A 19,109-nucleotide genomic window follows, 5' to 3' on the forward strand; every position below is an offset into this window, starting at 1 on the left:
CACAACATACTACATGCAATGAAGAAAGGAAAAAAAAGTAAATTTGGAAACTGACTATGGTAATGTAACTTGAATGTAGTCGTACCATGTAGTCTAAACAAAATTTACCTTACACTGCTATTGGAGGAGAACCAATTATGGACAGCAAAATGGTTCGGTTGCCTTGGAGTATGCCATCCAAGGATCCTCGGACAACGGGTTTCCAACCGGTCGGCAAATTGGTTACCAAAATCAGGGATTGCTTCAAACCCCCACACCTACAAAATACAAATTATAGGTTATTAAATATAAATTTTAAGTAAACGCTACATGTATTAAATATATTACCGTACCTGAAACACCAATGGAAAACCTTTTAGGTCATAATACTGTGATATATTCTTTACTGTACGTCCTCGTCCTCGTAGCTGGAATGCATTGTGGAATGAGTTGATCGTCTCCTTGTAGCTCAGAATGCCCCAAGGGTAGGAATTAAATACGTCGAGTTCAGCAACCAAATCAATGAATTTTTTTTTTTATTTGAACCTTCGGATCCATTCCGAGTACACCATGAACTAAGAAATATAGTAACGCAATTCTAACACCATCCCAATCATCCACAAAAAGTGTATCCTTGAATAGTCATTCCAGTTCGGGCGGTTTCAAGTCACTCCTGTCATCTAGCAACCTCGTGCGCAGCTCATTTCCTTTGGAAATTTGCAAATCATACATCGAAGGGTACCTACAAAACTTTAACCCACTAATGAGTGCGAATTCCCACTTCGTAAACCGCACTGCAGATCCGCCGAAGTTAAACTCCAGTACTTCTGGATTGTTGGACTCAACTTGTCCGCAAAGCAGGTGATGCACTAACTGACCAGAGAACCGGAGGTTCTTCATGTCAAGTAAGTGTCCAAAACATGTTTGTCTATACTTTTCGAGCTGCTCACTTGTGAGGACACTTGTAATTACTTTGTTCGCCCCTATTGGATTCCCGAATGAATGTGCCCTACCTTTATTTATATCGGCATCCTGCAACATCCGTTCCTTTGGAGCATCGATGGGCTGCAATATGAATTACATAAATGGAACTGACATCAACGATTTAATCATACCCTATTTTTCCACCCTAACTTGATAATAATAATTTCCAACTAAATCTTAAGACATATGGGTTCACATTTTTGAACTGTCGGGAAATTACCGATGAAACCATCGGTAATCAACCTACAATGAACTAAAAAAAAAGCCCGATGGCCTATCGGCAATTACCGATGGCCATTGGGTGAAGTTTTTCTTCAGTTTTCACATTCATGAATAAATACTGTCACATGTCTTATCATTTACCGCACAAAACAACCTAAATGAATATAAAACTTACCGTATCAGATGGGGGAGAGGAAAGTGGAACGTGCCCTCGAAGTTTGGTGCTTTCCGTCTCAGATTTGGATTTCTTCCTAGTAGTACATTGACGCTTAGAGTCGGGTGCTGCTGCTGTGCTACCACCGCGTCTCTTACTTTCCACCTTCTTAACTCCCTTCTTCGGTTGACGTCGCAAGTTCCTCTTTGGTGCCATTATAAAGTACAACCTACAAATGTACATTGACAACATTAATAAACTTTTATCTACCTTTAACAACATTGTCAACTATGTATACATACATGTATAAATATCCGCAATCCTCAATTTCATACGCTCTCTTCCTAAGGATATTGTGCATGCCATAACATTTACTGAACATTTAATGTATAGCAGTGTGCATGCCATCTAAATATTTCTTTCTTGTTCTTCTTTAATTTTTTATTTTTTTCTTTTGTGGGGATAAAGTGTTTGCGTGTTTGCTTCTAGCTAACCATGTACCTAAAATTTTATGCATCGATCTTCTCTCTCTCTTTCTCTCTCTCTCTCTCTATATATATATATATCTATACCTTTAGAAAGTACTAACTCTGGAATTCTCAACTTCAATTCTAATTAATCATAAAGTATTTTTCTCTTTTCTCCTGGTCAAGGGCCACCACCAGGAAATCCAAATCCGGGTGGGGGCGCACCAACAGGGAACCAAGGGAAATGGGGAAGCGAACGGAACCAAGGATGGGTATGTTGATGTTGCTGCTTGTAAGGGTCCTTTTGGTCTTAGTCAACAACCGTTAAAACATATTACCTTTATCTAGACAGGATGCTTTTATGCTTTTTGGATCAAATAAACGCCACCCTAGTTTTCATACATATTTGTGACCCAAAATTCATAATATATTTCATTATTTTGTATATGAATACAAGGAAAAAAATCTAATAGGGAATTCTTGACGGTATTACATTCCTTTATGAATTACTATTAATTTCTCTCTCTCTCTCTCTCTCTCTCTCTCTCTCTTTCTCTCATTCTTTCCCAAAAAATACCTAAAAAAAAATCATAAAGTATTTCTCTCATTTTTTCTCTAATTAATTTCTCTCTCTCTCTCTCTCTCTCTTTCTCTCTTTCTCTTATCTTCAATTCTATATATATATCTATACCCAAAAAAAATCATTTTTTATAAAAATTTAAAAAAAAAAAAAAAAAAACGACGTGTCGTCTGGGTGTCGTCCATCCCAGACGACATGTCGTTCAATCCATCTTCAACCCTTGTCCGGGTCGACCCGAACCCGCCTAAACCAGCACGACCCGATTCTTGACCCATTTATTTCTTCCACCTCCGGCCACCGATCAAGGCCAAACCGGTCCCATTTTTTTCCTCTCTTCATTTCCTACTAATGCCCAATATCAATCTATCCTAAATCTTCAAAAAATAAACCCACCTAAACCACTACCGACCCGATTGTTTACCGGCCTATTTCTTCCACCTCCGGCCACTGATCAAGGCCAAACCGGTCCCATTTTTTTCCTCTTTTCATTTCCTACTAATTCCCAATATAAATCTATCATAAATCTTCAAAAAATATAAACACAAAAATTATAAATAAAAACCCACTCCACGGCAATGAAAGAAATAAACATAAAGCCAAATCCACACAAAAACAACCCACACCGGTCCCACGGCAACAAATAAAGAAAGAGATTCAACCAATTACCTTATTCCTTGTGCTGAGATGAGATCCTAATGTTTGCCTTTTCCACAACAGCTTCAGTTTGGTTGTTTGTATTTGTGTGTTCGTGTATAAAGCCGTTTGTTTTTGTTTGGTTTTAAAAATAAAAGGATATGTAAGTAATTGTTTTTTGTTTGAGGGTTATAAGGGATATTAAGGGGTAAATCAAAAAAGAAATGAATTGAGGGGGTAAAATTCATGAAGCTCGGTCCTACGGCCAAATTCCCCATTAGATTTTGGTTGAAAAAAGTGGAGAATAGTTATACAAGTTTTCCACCTTACCGTATTATAGAAATTATTTTTCTATTTGCGATGTGCGTGTGAAAGAATAAAACTATGATTTTTTTTTTTAATAATAAAAGTCTTGTTTATTAATCTAAAAATAAAATTTCCTGTTTGTTTAAAAATTAAAAAATCAATCGAACTGTTATATTCCTTAAAAAACAAAATTGAACAGTTATATATTAGAGGTATCAGAAAATAAAAAAAATAAAAATAAAAATTTCGTATATCAATTCTCAACCGACATGCACAATTAGCCAGCGTAACACAAAGACATAAAATTCCATAAATATGTAAACATGCAGGCTTTGCTACAGTTATAAAGGAGTATGCTACAGTACACAGATATAAAATTTGCTCTTTTCTCTTACCAAGCCCGCAAGAAAAGGCGGTGTAAAAGAATGGTGTTCAATTACCAGGTTCACCAGCTCACGTGTCAGGCTCGTTTAGTATGGATCAAAAAATTATTATTATTATTATTTTCTTGTGAATGGTTAGGGGCTTAGTTTTCTTTAGTCAAACTTCCAACTCCCCCAGTGCCACCGAATCTTAAAGAACATTCCATTTCCATTTCTTTTCGTAGAACACTCTCCACCTTTTACTCTTCGCTTTCACCTGCTCTGCTCTCGCTTATTTCTTACGCTTCACCGGCGGCGGATAGCTCCCCTCATATCAGTGTACATCACCCGACGAATCCGACCAAATCCTACTCAAACACACCGACAAATAAGGACGCGATGGTGTCGAAGGAGACGAAGCTCCGCATTCGGAGGATGCCGTCCTGCAGGGAGCGACTCTTGCCCGTCATGGTGTCGAAGAAGAAAATCCGGAGACTGATATTGCTTTCGAGCACGAAGCGAGACAAGCCCATCATGGATCTCATTTTCAAATGGTGGCGCAACTACACCTACTTTCATGGTAAATTTTCTTCATTTTCTTCTTCTCCATTTCTTTCTTATGAAGACTATTAAACAATATTGGTGAACTGTGATTATTAGTAACCTATATGGGTATTGTTTATTTATTGGTCTTCTCTGGTTTTCACACCCCAAAACCATTGCTTTTAATTCATATATAGCTTGGTCGATCATTTTCTATTTTCTTACAAAATGCTCCTATTTGATCTGTCTATGGAATTCGGATCTATGTATACTCAAATGGGATTCATAGTTTCTTTTAAAATCTGATTGGTTTGGTTGTTTGTTCTTCCAATTTTGATGGGAGTTTCCATTTAAAGGTTTCTTTTTTTTTTTCTTTTTTTTTCCTTTTTTTTTTTTTTTTTTATAAATAATTTTTTTCGTTAGTTTTTACGATAAAAACCATGTAATATTTCCTCTCTCTTTGACATCTCCCCTCTAGAGTATCCTCTTTGAATCAACATGATGCTTTTCTTCGCTCATTGAACACTGCAAGAAATGTAGGAGCAACTAAATTATATAGAATATGAATTAATTTTCTTATGCGTCTTTATGAGGTCAGAGATGGTATGAATAATTGCATGACACGCACAGCACTTTATACAACCTCTATAAAAGCTTATAGTTTTTGAACTTTCACAGGTAGGGTAGCTGTGGTGCAATCCCTCAATGATCCATCCATTGATTTATCAGGTTGGTAAAAGACATTCTAAAATTTTGTGCAGGTTTATAATGTTGCCTGAAGTAAACTTTAGGAAACCAGTATGATAATTAGGATAAGAAATGCTAAATTCTCATAAATGGAAACAAAATAAAATAAGCCATAATTAAAACCTTTATGTCTCGTTTTCTATGGCTATAATTGATACGATGACCATCACTCAATGATTGGCTTCGAATATATGTTTCAGTGGTCGTGCTTTCCTTTGTAAGATGAGAAGATGGATGATCAATCATGACAGCATATTTCTTTGCTTTTGATATTGCTGTCAGGTTTTTGGTTTATTATGTTTTAGTATGTTTATTCATTGTTTCACTTTGTTTTTACTCCATATTACCTTTCTCCCTTTCGTTGATCTGTTTGCTAAGATTATTTGTTCCACCCCACAACGTTACTCTGCACCAACTTTAATTTCAGTGTGCCTGATTCAAAGCAGTGAAGGTCTTGCATGGACCTCAGTTGAGCTTGTGTTAATAACAAACTTATTTAAGGACGTGTGGAACATGCAACCTACCTTTTAGTTGAACTAAAACATTTTTACCTTATGGCTGGTTGATTTGTTTTGTGATTCAATGCTTCAGAGAGACCTCTTATGGATGTGGGAAGTGGTGCATCTGCATTGAGCAACTTCGATTGACAATCTGGAGGATGGTGTTGTGACCTGGAGGGTGCCGTCAAACAAGATCCAGAGGGAGGAACTGAAGCCCGGTGATCACATCTACACATGGAGGCACACCTATAGCTATGCTCATCCCGGTAATTAATCTTCATTTCGTTCTCCATTTCTTCTTTGGAAACTGTTGTTTGCCATATGCTATGTGAAATTTTAATTGGTTATCCAAAGGGGTTCACTTTTTCATATTAGGTTTATGGTGTGAAAAATCAAAAGAAAATTAAATTCAGCCAAGCCGTGCTTGCGATATCAGTTATGGGTCTTACTTGTGATGACAACCTATGGTGACAAATAGCAGAACTCTTCTTTTGAAGAGCTCTTTTTTTTTTTTTTTTTGGATTTTTTTTCCCCCCTTAGAAGAGTATATTTGCACATCACTATATTGGTTATGGAATTTTGGAGGAGTCTAACTTATGGCTCTTGTTTATTTAATTGTTTACTTTGTGTTGACACCTGAAAATCAATACTGGAATTCACAGCTTCATTGTTTTCCTTTTATCTAATTAGTGATATTCACTTTGATACAACAACATTTCCATTTTGTTCTCTTCATTTGCTTTAGGATTTATTTGCTTGTATTAGATGTCCAAAGATTTGGCTTTGTGTTAGAGACTTATAGGATTAGCATTCTATCCTACATTGACAAAATTTTACTAAATTTTCCTGTTGAATTCATTTTTTTCTTTGTTAGCACCATTAGTCAAGTGCTTACCATTCATGTCCGTTACCAAATATTATTGTATGGTGAGTGAATGGGTTGAAAATTTATGCTGCCCTTATTCATCAGTTTGATGGGGATAATTGACATACAAGAGTAGCTTTTTTGCATAGGCATAGTGTTGGTTGAGACACGGGAAAGGGAGTTATTCTTCTGTCAGCCAATCGTTTCTGCATTAGAAGTTTTGTTTTTCATTTCTTTTAGGTGAGAACAAATGGTTAAAGAGGAAACTCATCCTAACTATTTAGAGGCATTTCCTCTGCTCCAATTTCACTTAGAATGGTGGTACCTGTTTGGGAAATTTTTATTAGATTTATACTGAATAATCAATAGTAAGTTTTCATGAAAAAGTAAAAACACCAGAAGTAACTTGTTGGCTGTGTTTGATAGTTTGTGTTGAACACAAAAGTAGGTAGATAAGTAAATCTAGGCCATTTAAGTAGTCATAAGCTTCTTCAATTTTTATTTGTAGTTAAGCACACATTTGAAAAGGATTTCATCCACATAATTCAATCTCTTTGACGTGATACAGTTTTTGGTGCTTCAGAAACCAGTATTACCATATGATGAGAATCCCCATCTGTTTCTTGTTGTATGCAAACTTTATGGATTTGATATCCTGGAATTTGCTTATTTGCCTGCAATGTCACTATAGGGATACATACCGGTGAAGGAAAGGTTATAAACTTCACACGAGGAGGAGGAAAAGATCGAATTATATTCAGCTCGTCTCCATCCCATCCTTCAAAAAGTACTTGTGCGATAAATAGTGACCGGTCAAGGCTTGATCGTGTGGTTACTACCAGCATAGATGATTTTTCTTTTAGGTGGAAAACTTTATCAATTTGAAATATGGTGTTAATTTACTTCTCTTTATTGCCAAAACTCGAGGGGTTACATGTACCCGTGCCCCTAGTGCTCCGCTTGAAGTTGTCAAGCACCGTTGTTCATACCACCTCAAAGTATGGCTTTGGTGACTACCACCTTTTCAAAAACAACTGTGAAGACTTTGCAATATATTGCAAAACAGGCTTTAAAGTGGCAGACTACAATTTCAGCGTTGGCAGGAGTGGGCAGGCAGCATCATTCATTGTTGCCATTTCTGCTTTCATTCGTTATGTAATTCGATCCCCGGCTGTTAGAATTACTTGTCTGCATTTTGTTATTGGTTAAGGCATTTAATCTGCATGTAGACTGGGCTTTTAGATATGCCAAATTTGTTGGGCTTGTGGACTGGATTGGTTTATGGAGAAAGTTTTTAATTTTTATTTTTAATTTTTATTTTTAATTTTTAATTTTTTTTTAAGAGTGGGGTGGGGGGGATGGGGAATAGTTATGTAAGCCTTTGACCTTATTTATTGTAGAAGTTATTTTTCTATTTGCGATGTTCATGTGAATAAATGACACTATGAATTTTTTTTTTTCCCTGAAAAAATCTTGTTTACTAATATTCAAATTAAATTTCCCATTGTTTAAAAATTATATAAAAAAATAAATTGAACAGTTATATCCGTTCAAAAAAAATAAAATAAAATAAAAAATTTAACTGTTATATATTTAGACGTACGAACTAAAAAAAACAAAAGAAAAAATTTAAAAATTTCGTATACCAATCCTCAGCCACGACATGCACGATGAGGCAACGTACCACGAACGCAAAGTTTAAAAGTTCCATATATCTGTAAACATGCATGCTACAGTTATGCCTGCGCATGCTACAATTACCAAACCCCACTTGAAAAGTTTGTAAGCAACACTCACCTTGCACACCCAGTTCTCTTGAGTCTTGGAACGTAGTCCGCCTGTCCAGACATGGTAGATCTGTCTTATTTCCTTTTGCCACCTGTTTCTCGTGATCTATGCTCTTGTTTTTATTATGTGCTACTCTAATATAAAAACCAGTTCGTCTTTTTTTATTATTACTTTTTTTATGAATGGACGGTGGCTTACTGACACTAGTCCAACTCCCAAATCCCAACTCCCAACTCCCAAAACCACCGCTATTCCATTTCCATTTCTTTTTATATGGTTTTTATAACGAGCCATTCATTCTCTCTAATTCTCACTCTGAACTCGCTCATTTCTCACCCTTTACTGGCGGCGGAGAGCTCCCCTCATATCAGTGCACATCACCAGACGAATCCGACCAAATCCAACTCAACGCACCGACAAACAAGGAAGCGATGGTGTCGAAGAAGAAGAAGCTTCTGATTCGGATAATGCCGTCAAGCAGGGAGCGGCTCAAGCCCATCATGGGTTCGAAGAAGAAAGGCAGGGAGCGGGACAAGCCCACCGTGGATCTCATTTTCACTTGGTGGCGCAACTGTAACCACTTAGATCTTGGTAAATTTTCTTCTTCGTCTTCTTCTCCATTTCTTTCTTATGAAGAATATTGAACAATATTGGTAAACTGTGATTATTAGTAACCTATATTGGTATTGTTTATTTATTGGTCTTCTCTGGTTTTCACAACCCAAAACCGTTATTTTTAATTCAGATCTAGCTTGATCGATCATTTTCTATTATCTTAGAAAGTGTTCCAATTTGATCTCTCTATGGAATTTGGATCTATGTGTATTCAAATGGGATTTATAGTTTCTTTGAAAATCAGATTGGTTTAGTTGTTTGTTCATAATTTTACAATAAAAACCATGTAAAATTTCCTCTCTTTTTGATATCTAGAGTATTCTCTTTGAACCAACATGATGCTTTTCTTTGTTCATTGAACATTGCAGGAAATGTAGAAGCAACTATAATTTATAGAATTTGAATTAATTTTCTTATGCCTCTTTATGAGGTCAGAGACGGTATGATAATTGCATGACACCCACAGCAATTTCTTAACCTCTATAAAAATTTATAATTTTTGAACTTTCACAGGTTGGGAAGCTGTGGTGCAATCCCTCAATGATCCATCCATTGATTTATCAGGTTTGTGAAAGAATTTCTAAAATTTTGTAAAAATAATGTTTGTCTGAAGTAAACTTGAGACAGTTCTTAGCTAGTAAAAGACAAATTGCATGTTATAGTTTATCTGTTATTATAACATAATCATTTTCATTGCAAAGGTTGGAGAGGTAAATTGAAAGAAGTACAATATAATTTTTTCTGCAATGAGAGAGTGGTATTCACATACATGTTCAGAAACATAGAGTTTCTATGCACATTCCTATGCATTTATGTGTGTATTGATGCATACCTATGAATACTTGGTGATGAGAAAGAAAAGAATGAGCAATGGGAGTTGGAAATGGAGTTTTACTAGTCTATAATAATGAAATTAAAGCCAAAGTTTAGTTTCAACTTAATTTTATGAATTTTGTGCGAATTGAAGTATGATATAAACTTAAGGAAACCAGTATGATAATTAGGATAAGAAATGCTAAATTCTCATAAATGGAAACAAAATAAAGTAAAGCATCATTAAAACCTTTGTGTCTGGTTTTCTATGGCTATAATTGGTATGATGACCATCACTCGATGATTGGCATCGAATATATGTTTCAGTGGTCATGCTCTCCTTTGTATGATGAGAAGATGGATGATCACGCATAACAGCATTATTTGTTTGCTCTTAATATTGCTGTCAGGTTTTTGGTTTCTTATGTTTTAATATATTCAATCATCAATCATCGTTTCACTTTGTTTTTAATCCATAGTACCTCTCTCCCTTTCTTTGATCTGTTTGCTAAGTTTATTGGTTCCACCCCGCAATGTTACACTGCACCAAATTTAATTTCAATGTACCTGATTCAAAGCAGTGAAGGTCTTGCATGGACCTCAGTTGAGCATGTGTTAATAACAAACTCATTTAAGGATGTGTGGAACATGCAACCTACCTTTTAGTTGAACTAAAACATTTTCACCTTATGGCTGGTTGTTTTGTTTTGAGATTCAATGCTTCAGAGAGACCTCTTATGGACATGGGAGATGGTGCATCTGCATGGAGCAACTTCAATCGCTGGAGCTGTGTGACAATCTGGAAGATGCTGTTGAACATGACCTGGAGGGTGCTGTCAAACAAGATCCAGAGGGAGGAACTGAAGCCCGGGGATCACATCTACACATGGAGGCATAGCTATAGCTATGCCCATCACGGTAATTAATCTTCACCTCGTTCTCCATTTCTTCTTTGGAAACTGTTGTTTGTCATATGCCATGTGAAATTTTAATTGGCTACCCAAAAGGGTTCACTTTTCCATATTAGGTTTTTAGTTTGAAAAGTCAAAAGAAAATTAAATTCAGCCAAGTAGTGCTTGCCATATCAGCTATGGGTCTTAATTGTGATGATAACCTATATGACAAATATCAGAATTCTTTCTTTTGAATAGTTTTCTTTTCTTTTCTTTTTCTTTTTTTTTTTTTTTTTTTTGGGTGGATTTTTTCCCCTAGAAGAGTATATTTGCTCATTACTATATTGGTTATGGAATTTAGGAGGGATTTAACTTATGGCTATTGTTTATTTAATTGTTTACTTTGTGTTGACACCTGAAAATCAATACTGTAATTCACAGCTTCATTGTTTTCCTTTTATCTAATTAGTGATATCCACTTTTATACAACAACGTTTTCATTTAATTCTCTTCTTACACTTAAGGTTTTAATTGCTTGTATTAGATGTTAAAAGCTTAATTTTCTGTTAGAGACTTATAGGATTAGCATTCCATCCTACATTGGCAAATTTTTACTATATTTTCCTGTTGAATTCGTTTTTTTCTTTTTTAGCACCATTAGTCTAGTGCTTACCTTTCATGTCCATGTTACCAAATATTATGGTATGGTGAGTGAATGAGTTGAAAACTTTATGCTGCCCTTAATCACTAGTTTGATGGGGATAATTGACATACAAGAGTAGCATTTTTGCATAGGCATAGGTTGGTTGAGACTTGGGAAAGGGATTTATTCTTCTGTCACCCAATCATTTCTGCATTACAAGTTTGAATTGTATTTTTCAAGATGGGGATTAGATGATACAAGTTCAATGAAGACAAAATATTGATGTCAATTAAATACACAACCACTTTTTGTTTTGTTTTTCGTTTGTTTTAGGTGAGAACAAATGTTTAAAGAGGAAACTCATTCTAACTCCTTAGAGGCATTCCTCTGCTCCAATTCCACTTAGAATGATGGTACCTGTTTAGGAAAGTTCTATTAGATTTACACTGAATAATATATAGTAAGTTTTCATAAAAAAAATAAAAACACCAGAGGTAAGTTGATGGCTATGTTTGATAGTTTGTGTTAAACACAACGGTAGGTAGAAAAGTAAATCTAGGCCATTTAAGTAGTCATAAGCTTCTTCAATTTTTACTTGTAATTGAACGCACATTTGAAAAGGTTTTCACCTACACAGTTCAATCTCTTTCACTTGATACAGTTTTTGGTGCTTCTGAAACAAGCATTACCATATGATGAGAGTCAGAGTCCCAATCTGTTTCTTATTGTATGCAAACTTTATGAATTTGATACCTGGGATTTTCTTAATTTGCCTGCAATGTCACTCCAGGGATATATATCGGTGACGGAAAGGTTATACACTTCACACGAGGAGGAGGAAAAGATCGTATTATATTCAGCTCGTCTCCATCCTATCCTTCAAGAAGTACTTGTGTGATAAACAGTGACCACTCAAGGCTTGATCGTGTGGTTACTACCAGCTTAGATGATTTTCTTTTGGGTGGAAAACTTTATCGATTTGAATATGGTGTTAATATAGCTCTCTTCATTGCCAAAACTCGAGGAGGTACATGTACCCGTGCCCCTAGTGCTCCTCTTGAAGTTGTCAAGTGCCGTTTGTCGGACTCCCTCAAGATTGGCTTTGGTGACTACCACCTTTTTAAAAACAACTGTGAAGATTTTGCAATATATTGCAAAACAGGCTTTAAAGTGGCAGACTACAATTTTACTATTGGCAGGAGTGGACAGGCAGCATCATTTGTTGTTGCCATATCTGCTTTCATTTGTTCTATAATGCGATCCCCGGCCGTTAGAATTACTGGTCTGCATTTTGTTATTGGTTATGGCATTTACTCTGCCTGTAGATTGGCTTCGGATGTCAGAGTTTGTCGTAGTGTTTGTGAAGCTGCAGATGAGAGATTGGCTGAAGAAGAGAGCTATGGTAATTTTAGGTGTCCCGTTAGTGTTAAATTTAACTCCGCATTTCTGATTCCGAAACATCTTGCACCTCATCTTCTGCTGGTTGCAATTTGGTGGATTTGTTGTGGTGTATTGCAGTGGACTACAGAGTGTATAAGTTTTCGACTCGGCTGGTTTATATGGACTTCTATGTTGTGCCAGCTGCTCTTTGTTCCCTTTGATCCGGAAAACAAGAAAAATTGTTAGTTTTGATCTTCTCTTAAATACTTTTGAGAGTAGTGTTTGTATCTTGAGACGATAAGCCTTGGGCATAGGCTTCGCATTGGAATGAATCTACGAAGCATGTCCAAAAATATTAGAAAATTTTCCGTATGTAGGTGGATACCAAGTTGTTTATTAAAAGTATTCTATTAGAACAGATATTCTTCTTCTATATTAGATATTTTTGGTTAAAAAAACATAGGTAGAGAAATAAAATACGTATGGTATAAGATGAACTTGGCACAACTATAGTATCAAAGCAAAAATTTTTTAAAAAATTAAAAAAATTAAAAACTAAGTAACAACTCTTCCAGTTATTTCAAATTAAAAACTAAGTAACAACTCTTCCAGTTATTTCTTTATAAAGTCTCAAAATAACTATTTATAATATCTTATATGATACTTTTGATAAATTTGAAATTGTTTAGTTGTTATAATAAAAGTGAATAAACAAAGGGCAACATATAATTTGTTATAATAAAAGTAAAATGTTAATATAGGGGAGATTATGATAAACCGTGGATACTCCCACCGACAGTCCATCCTATCCTATGCCCCATATGTTCTAGAAGAATCTCCTTACTTTTATTATTTATCGGTACAGAACGGTAAAACACGTTTTTATTATTTTATTTTTAAGAAAACATTGTTATCAAAAAAACGAAAAGATAAACAAAGTGCAAGTGAAGTGCTGAGTCTTTGAGAGACGGAAGGAAGGAAGTGTGATTCGCATGTTGTTGGTCGACCTTCTGGATCTTGTTCGACAGCACTCCCAACGTTGTTGTTTGGATGACATAGAAGTGCTGTCGGACATGATCAGATGGTGCTGTCGAACAACATACAACAAAGGGGTCTACTATACGTACCGCCAATCACGATCTTCTTTTTCTTCTTCCTGAAAGGGTATCAAACATGGGGTTTCTGTTTGTTTCTCCATCTTTTTCTTTTTTACAAGTAGATTTACATGTTAACTGTATTGCTCTAGGACTTAACACAGATTCTAACTCGTGGGTTTTGTTTATTTGATTATCGGCTTTAATTTTCCCATGCAAAAATTATTACTTTTAATTCACAAAGAGCTTCTTCATTTTCCTTTATCTTACCTAGTGTTTATTTTGTTCATTTAATCTCTGTCTAAACGCTAAGTTTATTTGTTTAAGTGGATAAAGACCATAAAAAAATTATTTTTATTTTATTTTATTTATATATTTATTTTTTCTGGCTGGACATATATTAAATTGGGGATGAGGGAATTTTCTACACGCAGGCTACATTGGGTTAATACCTGAGATCATTGTCGTCTATTTGTTTATAGAGGAGCATGTTTATGTACGTAAATATGTAAATATTGTCTCTGTATATATTTTGCTGAAACGTGCGTGGATTTGGTTAAATGCCTTCGAACCTGAATTCTTTGGATGTAAAGATTGTATTTTGTGTATGTGTGTGTCTGTGGTTTAAGGTGTCAAAGATGGTTTTTCTCTTTTGATTTCCAGATTTCTGTTGCTGTTATATCACTGACTGGAATGAGTTGAGACAGTAAAGAAACGCCTATTTGTGGATGTTGTGTCTGTGCATCAGAAACGAATAAAAAATATAATTTGAGTATCTCATATATCCATCTCGTAAACATATGCATGTTAGTTTCTGGAGGTGTATACCTCCAAATATTATTGTATGGTAAGGGGATTAGTAGAAAACTTTTTAGCACTGGTATCCTTTCCTTATTGACTATGGAATACTAGCATATTTTACTTCTTAAGTTTTGTACCTGCAAAAAAGGGAAACACAAATGAAAAAGAAAGGTGAGATGTGACACATAAATTGTGATGGGTCTTTTGTGTTGATGCTAACCATGGTGCTTAAGGAATACTCATCAGGAATTAAAGAGGCATAGCCGTGGAAGCACAAGCAATTTTCATGTGATTGTATTGTTAACAACGCTCAGCTATAACAACTAAAGCCTATGTATTCTCATGGCTGGCGGATTAGGCATTATCCAATTACTTCATTGAATCAGATAACCAAATACTAGCATGTGCTATAAAAGGTTTGCCAGGTCCATGTTCGTGGGAGGTGCAGCCGATTGTTTCAGATATGCAAAATGTACTTGCTTTTTTCCATTGTTGCTGATTTGGATTGCTAAGAAGTCTTTACGGGGTCTCCTTCCTTTAGATTGTTTTTATGATTTTCCTTATGATTTTCTGTATGTTCCATATAATGATGTTTTATCACATGGAGATGCTTAATTTAATTGGTGCAATCTTTTGTCTTGCTGTCCCAAAAACCAACTCCATGTATTTTGGTCAAATTGACTTGTCAATTTGTCATTGGTAATTTGACCAGTTGGGTCCCACTCCAAGATTTTCTCCCTTTTCCTTTCTTTTTCGTGGACCAGAGTCCACAATGTGTCTTTGATTAGCAACTTGGAGCCGGTTCAATCGCTGGAATATAAGTTTGTATCTTGGACAAGTCCATTTCCATTTATTTTATTAGAGTCCCGGAACTCTGTCTCATTCACTCGCTTTGCTCTTGCTCTTATTGTAAAGTCAGAGTCGGATTCCAGTCTTCCCTGGTGGATATCCAACTGACATCAACAAGCAGCGACAAAGGAAGTAATTCTCACAAGTACCTGAAATTTCATTTGCCTCAGCCCTTCTTACCCCTCTCAAGTTAGGATTAATCTCAACTGATTAAGATGGGAGTGATGTCGAAGAAACTGCAGATCAGGAGGGTGCTGTCAAGGAAGATCATCCAGAACGGAGGGAGCCAATTGGTCCCATCATGGGTTCATGTTTCCCAACCTGATGGCCGTCTTCACCATATGTCACCATATTCTTCTGTTCCGTTTCAGGTGTTTAATGTTGGGGTCAAATCCGAAGTGTAAGATGGAAGAGGTGAATAACATCTTCTGGAGGTTGGTGTGGAACACCATCCTGAGGGAGGGCATCTACATAGGGAGGCACCACCATCCCGGTTTCCTTCTTCTTCACCTCAATTTATCCTTTTGAAGACTATTAAATGTGGGTGTACATGTTAACTATATATATTGGTCATAGGATTAATCCAAGGATTCTCACATGTGGCTGTTGTTTATTTAATTGTGTGCTTTGATTTTTGCACTCATTTTCGTTTATCTAATGCAGGTGTTGTCAAATAAGATCCGGAGGAAGGAACTGGAGCCTGGGGATCACATCTACAGATGGAGGCACATCTATATTTATGCCCATCATGGTGGGCTTCTTCTTGTCCATTTTTCCTTCTGAAGAGTATTTAACATGAGTTACTATTTTTTGTTTCTGGGTTTTTTTCTTACAAGAGTAGATTTTCACTTTTAACTATATTGGTTATGAGGATTTAAGACGGATTCTAATCTATGGTTGTTGTTTATTTGATTGTTTGCTTTGATTTTGACACCTGAACATGGGTACTTGAATTTATAACTTCATCATTTCCTTTTCTCTGATGAGTTATCCACTTTGATAGAACAAAGTTTCCATTTTGATATCTTTAACAGTTGACAATTTAATCTGTTTGTGTAACTGTGTTAGATGGTATAGACTTTGCCCATATTGAATTTAGGGACCCACTGGATAGGTGTTGCATCGTACGTGGGCAAAGATTCACTGTATTCCCTGTTTGAATTTTTTTGTTTTCATTGTTAGCCCCATTAGTCTTGTGCTATCATTAATGTCTTTGCAACGTTCAGTATTGTGATTGGTATCACGATTTTACAAAAAACTGTTATGGCAAGAGGCATATTATAGCCCTCTTTCTGGAGGAACATGTCTATGCATGTGAATGTTTCTATGGATGTATCTTCTGTTGTATGAGGCCTCAAGGATGGTCTCTCTCTTGAGGTGCCCCGTCACAAATTTATAGTTTGGAGATCAGGATACTCCTCTGCATTAGAATTCTTTATTTGACTGAATGGAATGAATTGAGACAATAGCAGTTTCTCTTGTAGAGGTTATGACGTCAGAAGCAAATTAGAAGGGGAATGTTAACATCTCATATCTGTATCGTAAACATATACTTGTTAGTTTATAGAGGTGCTACTCCAAATATTAAAGCATGATAAGTGGATTAGTCGAAAATTCCTCGCACTGATATCCTGCTCTTATTGACTTATTTTGATTGGGATAAGTGACATATAGAGTAGCATCTTTGCCTAAGGTTGTTTTGAGACATGAGAAAGGGAGTTATACATCTGTCAGCCAATCCTTTCTGCATTTCAAGTTTGAATTGTTTTCTTCAAAATGGAGATTAGAGAAGAAGAGTTCAGGGAAGACAAAAGATTGATGTCAATTACATACACGACCACGTTTTGCTAAACACAACAGCAAGTAGAAAAATAAATCTTGGCCATTTAAGTGGCCTTAAGCTTTTTAAAATATTTACTTGTAATTGAACATGCATTTGAGAAGGTTTCCACCTGTACCTTTTTCATTCTCTTCCGCTTATTCAGCTTTTGGTGTTTCACAACCAGTTATATTGATTGATTAGTATATGCTGTTTCTTATTGTACATAAACTATATATGAATTTTGCCTCATATGATCTTGCTTATTTGCTTGCTATATGAGCCCAGGGATATATTTAGGTGATGGAAAGATTGTCCACTTCACCCAAGGAGGAGGCAAAGATCGTATCTTATTCAGCTCGTCTGCATCCCATCCTCCAGAAAGTACTTGTGAAGTGGTGACCATTCAAGGCTTGATAGTGTGGTCTGTACCAGCATAGATAATTTTCTTTCTGATGGTGAACTTATTGCTTTGAATATGGTGTTAGTCTAGCTTTCTTTATCGCCAAAACTCGAGGTGGTGCCAGTACCCTTGCCCCTAGTGCTCCACCTCAAGTTGTGCAGGACCGTTTGGCATACCACCTCAAGAATGGCTTTGGTGAAAACCACCTTTTCAAAAACAAATGGGAAGACGTTGAAATATATTGCAAAACAGGCTTTCAAGTGGCAGTTTACAATTTTAGTGTTGCCAGAAGTGGACTGGCAGTATCCTTCGTGGTTGGCATTACTGCTTTCATTTGTTCTATAATTCAATCCCCGGCCGTTATAAATACTGCTTTGCATGCTATTCTGCATTTTATTATCAGTTATGGCATTTACTCTGCATACAGATGGGCTTATGGTATTGGAGTTCATCCTAATGTTGGTAAAGATGCAGATGAGGGATTGGCTGAAGAAGAGAGTTCTCGCTGTTATGGAAACACGGCCGGCAGTAAATTCAGGTCAGCATTACTGCCTGAAATGTATCGTTTGGAATGTTTTGGTGGTAGCAATTTGGTGGCTTTGTTGTTACGAATTGCAGTGGACTACAGAGTACATCAGTTCTCTACTTGTCTGGATGGTTCCGACCGGTTGGCGTTCTTTGTTCCCATTGATTCGGCCGCAAAAGAAAACTAACAGTTTCTATTTTTTTTATCTGTCTAAGCACTTGAGGATGATTTTATCTGTTTTGCGACCTTGACGCTTTGGCTTCGCAAGCAAAACACGGCTTCCGGTGTTGGATAACATTAACTGCTATTTCATTTTGTTTTATTTCTGTTTTCGGGCGTTGTTTGTACCGTGATGTTATTATTCAGTCTTGCAATTTGTCATCCCCGCTGATGGTCACCGGTGGCACCCTTATTGGCTTGGCTATTATTGATTGGTTGTCTTTAATTAAGTAATAATTTTAAAAAATTAATTTGAAAAAGTAAATTTATTTTAAGACAACTATGAAAATTGTGAAATAATGTATAGGTTTCATTTCTTATTTGATGGTTATAAATAAAATAATATATTTTTTTCTAGTTGTGACTTTTTCATTTTTCGTTTAGTTGTGAGTGGACAACTCAAAAGCAGCTGTTTTTATTTTTATTATTATTTTTTTATTTTTTATTATTATTTTTTTTATTATAATGTTTGGTGTTGATAGATTTTCTTTTTTATTTTTCAATAAAAACATTATATTATTATTTTGGGATGTCTCATTAAAAAAAAAAAAAACAAAAAAAAAAGGAACAAGAATTTCTAAATTTTTAATATTTCGACCAGGACATCCACATTCAAATGGCTAGTATTACAAACAGAACCCATTTCAAATTTCCAAAACCATATGATCGGTCATCTGATATAAAAGAATTTTTGTTATAAGATTTCTATTGCAAAAATATATAAATCACAAATATACATATAAGAAAAAAATAATAGAAAAACTTACTAATTTTAGTCAAGCTAAAAATATGATTTTTTGGCCTTTGGGTAATTTTTATCCTGCATTGATATTCATCGGTTTAATAAACGACGAATGCTTTCTAGACTACCATAATTACTTTATGAGAATAATAATACTCTTAGCGAATAATTTTTATATTATT

The 19,109-nt window shown here is 35.6% G+C and overlaps 2 protein-coding genes and 1 pseudogene across 2 annotated transcripts; 2 read left to right on the forward strand and 1 right to left on the reverse strand.

Moving 5' to 3' along the window:
• Nucleotides 1–534: 534 nt before the first annotated feature.
• LOC132803618 (uncharacterized) lies at nucleotides 535–1,440 on the reverse strand. The gene is made up of 2 exons (XM_060816881.1): nucleotides 1,361–1,440; nucleotides 535–1,044 (listed from the first exon to the last, which is right to left on the reverse strand). Exon 2 carries the CDS (start codon nucleotides 1,018–1,020, stop codon nucleotides 622–624), a length of 399 nt encoding a protein of 132 aa, XP_060672864.1. The 5' UTR covers nucleotides 1,021–1,044; nucleotides 1,361–1,440; the 3' UTR covers nucleotides 535–621.
• A 6,317-nt stretch (nucleotides 1,441–7,757) lies between these two features.
• LOC125418247 (uncharacterized) lies at nucleotides 7,758–12,896 on the forward strand. The gene is made up of 4 exons (XM_048471348.2): nucleotides 7,758–8,721; nucleotides 9,259–9,309; nucleotides 10,285–10,476; nucleotides 11,885–12,896. Exons 1-4 carry the CDS (start codon nucleotides 8,313–8,315, stop codon nucleotides 12,718–12,720), a joined length of 1,488 nt encoding a protein of 495 aa, XP_048327305.1. The 5' UTR covers nucleotides 7,758–8,312; the 3' UTR covers nucleotides 12,721–12,896.
• Nucleotides 12,897–13,326: 430 nt separating this feature from the next.
• Nucleotides 13,327–18,349, forward strand: LOC125421910 (protein LEAD-SENSITIVE 1-like; annotated as a pseudogene).
• Nucleotides 18,350–19,109: the final 760 nt, after the last annotated feature.

Source organism: Ziziphus jujuba, chromosome 4 (assembly GCF_031755915.1).
Source record: "Ziziphus jujuba cultivar Dongzao chromosome 4, ASM3175591v1".
Lineage (NCBI taxonomy): Eukaryota > Viridiplantae > Streptophyta > Magnoliopsida > Rosales > Rhamnaceae > Ziziphus > Ziziphus jujuba.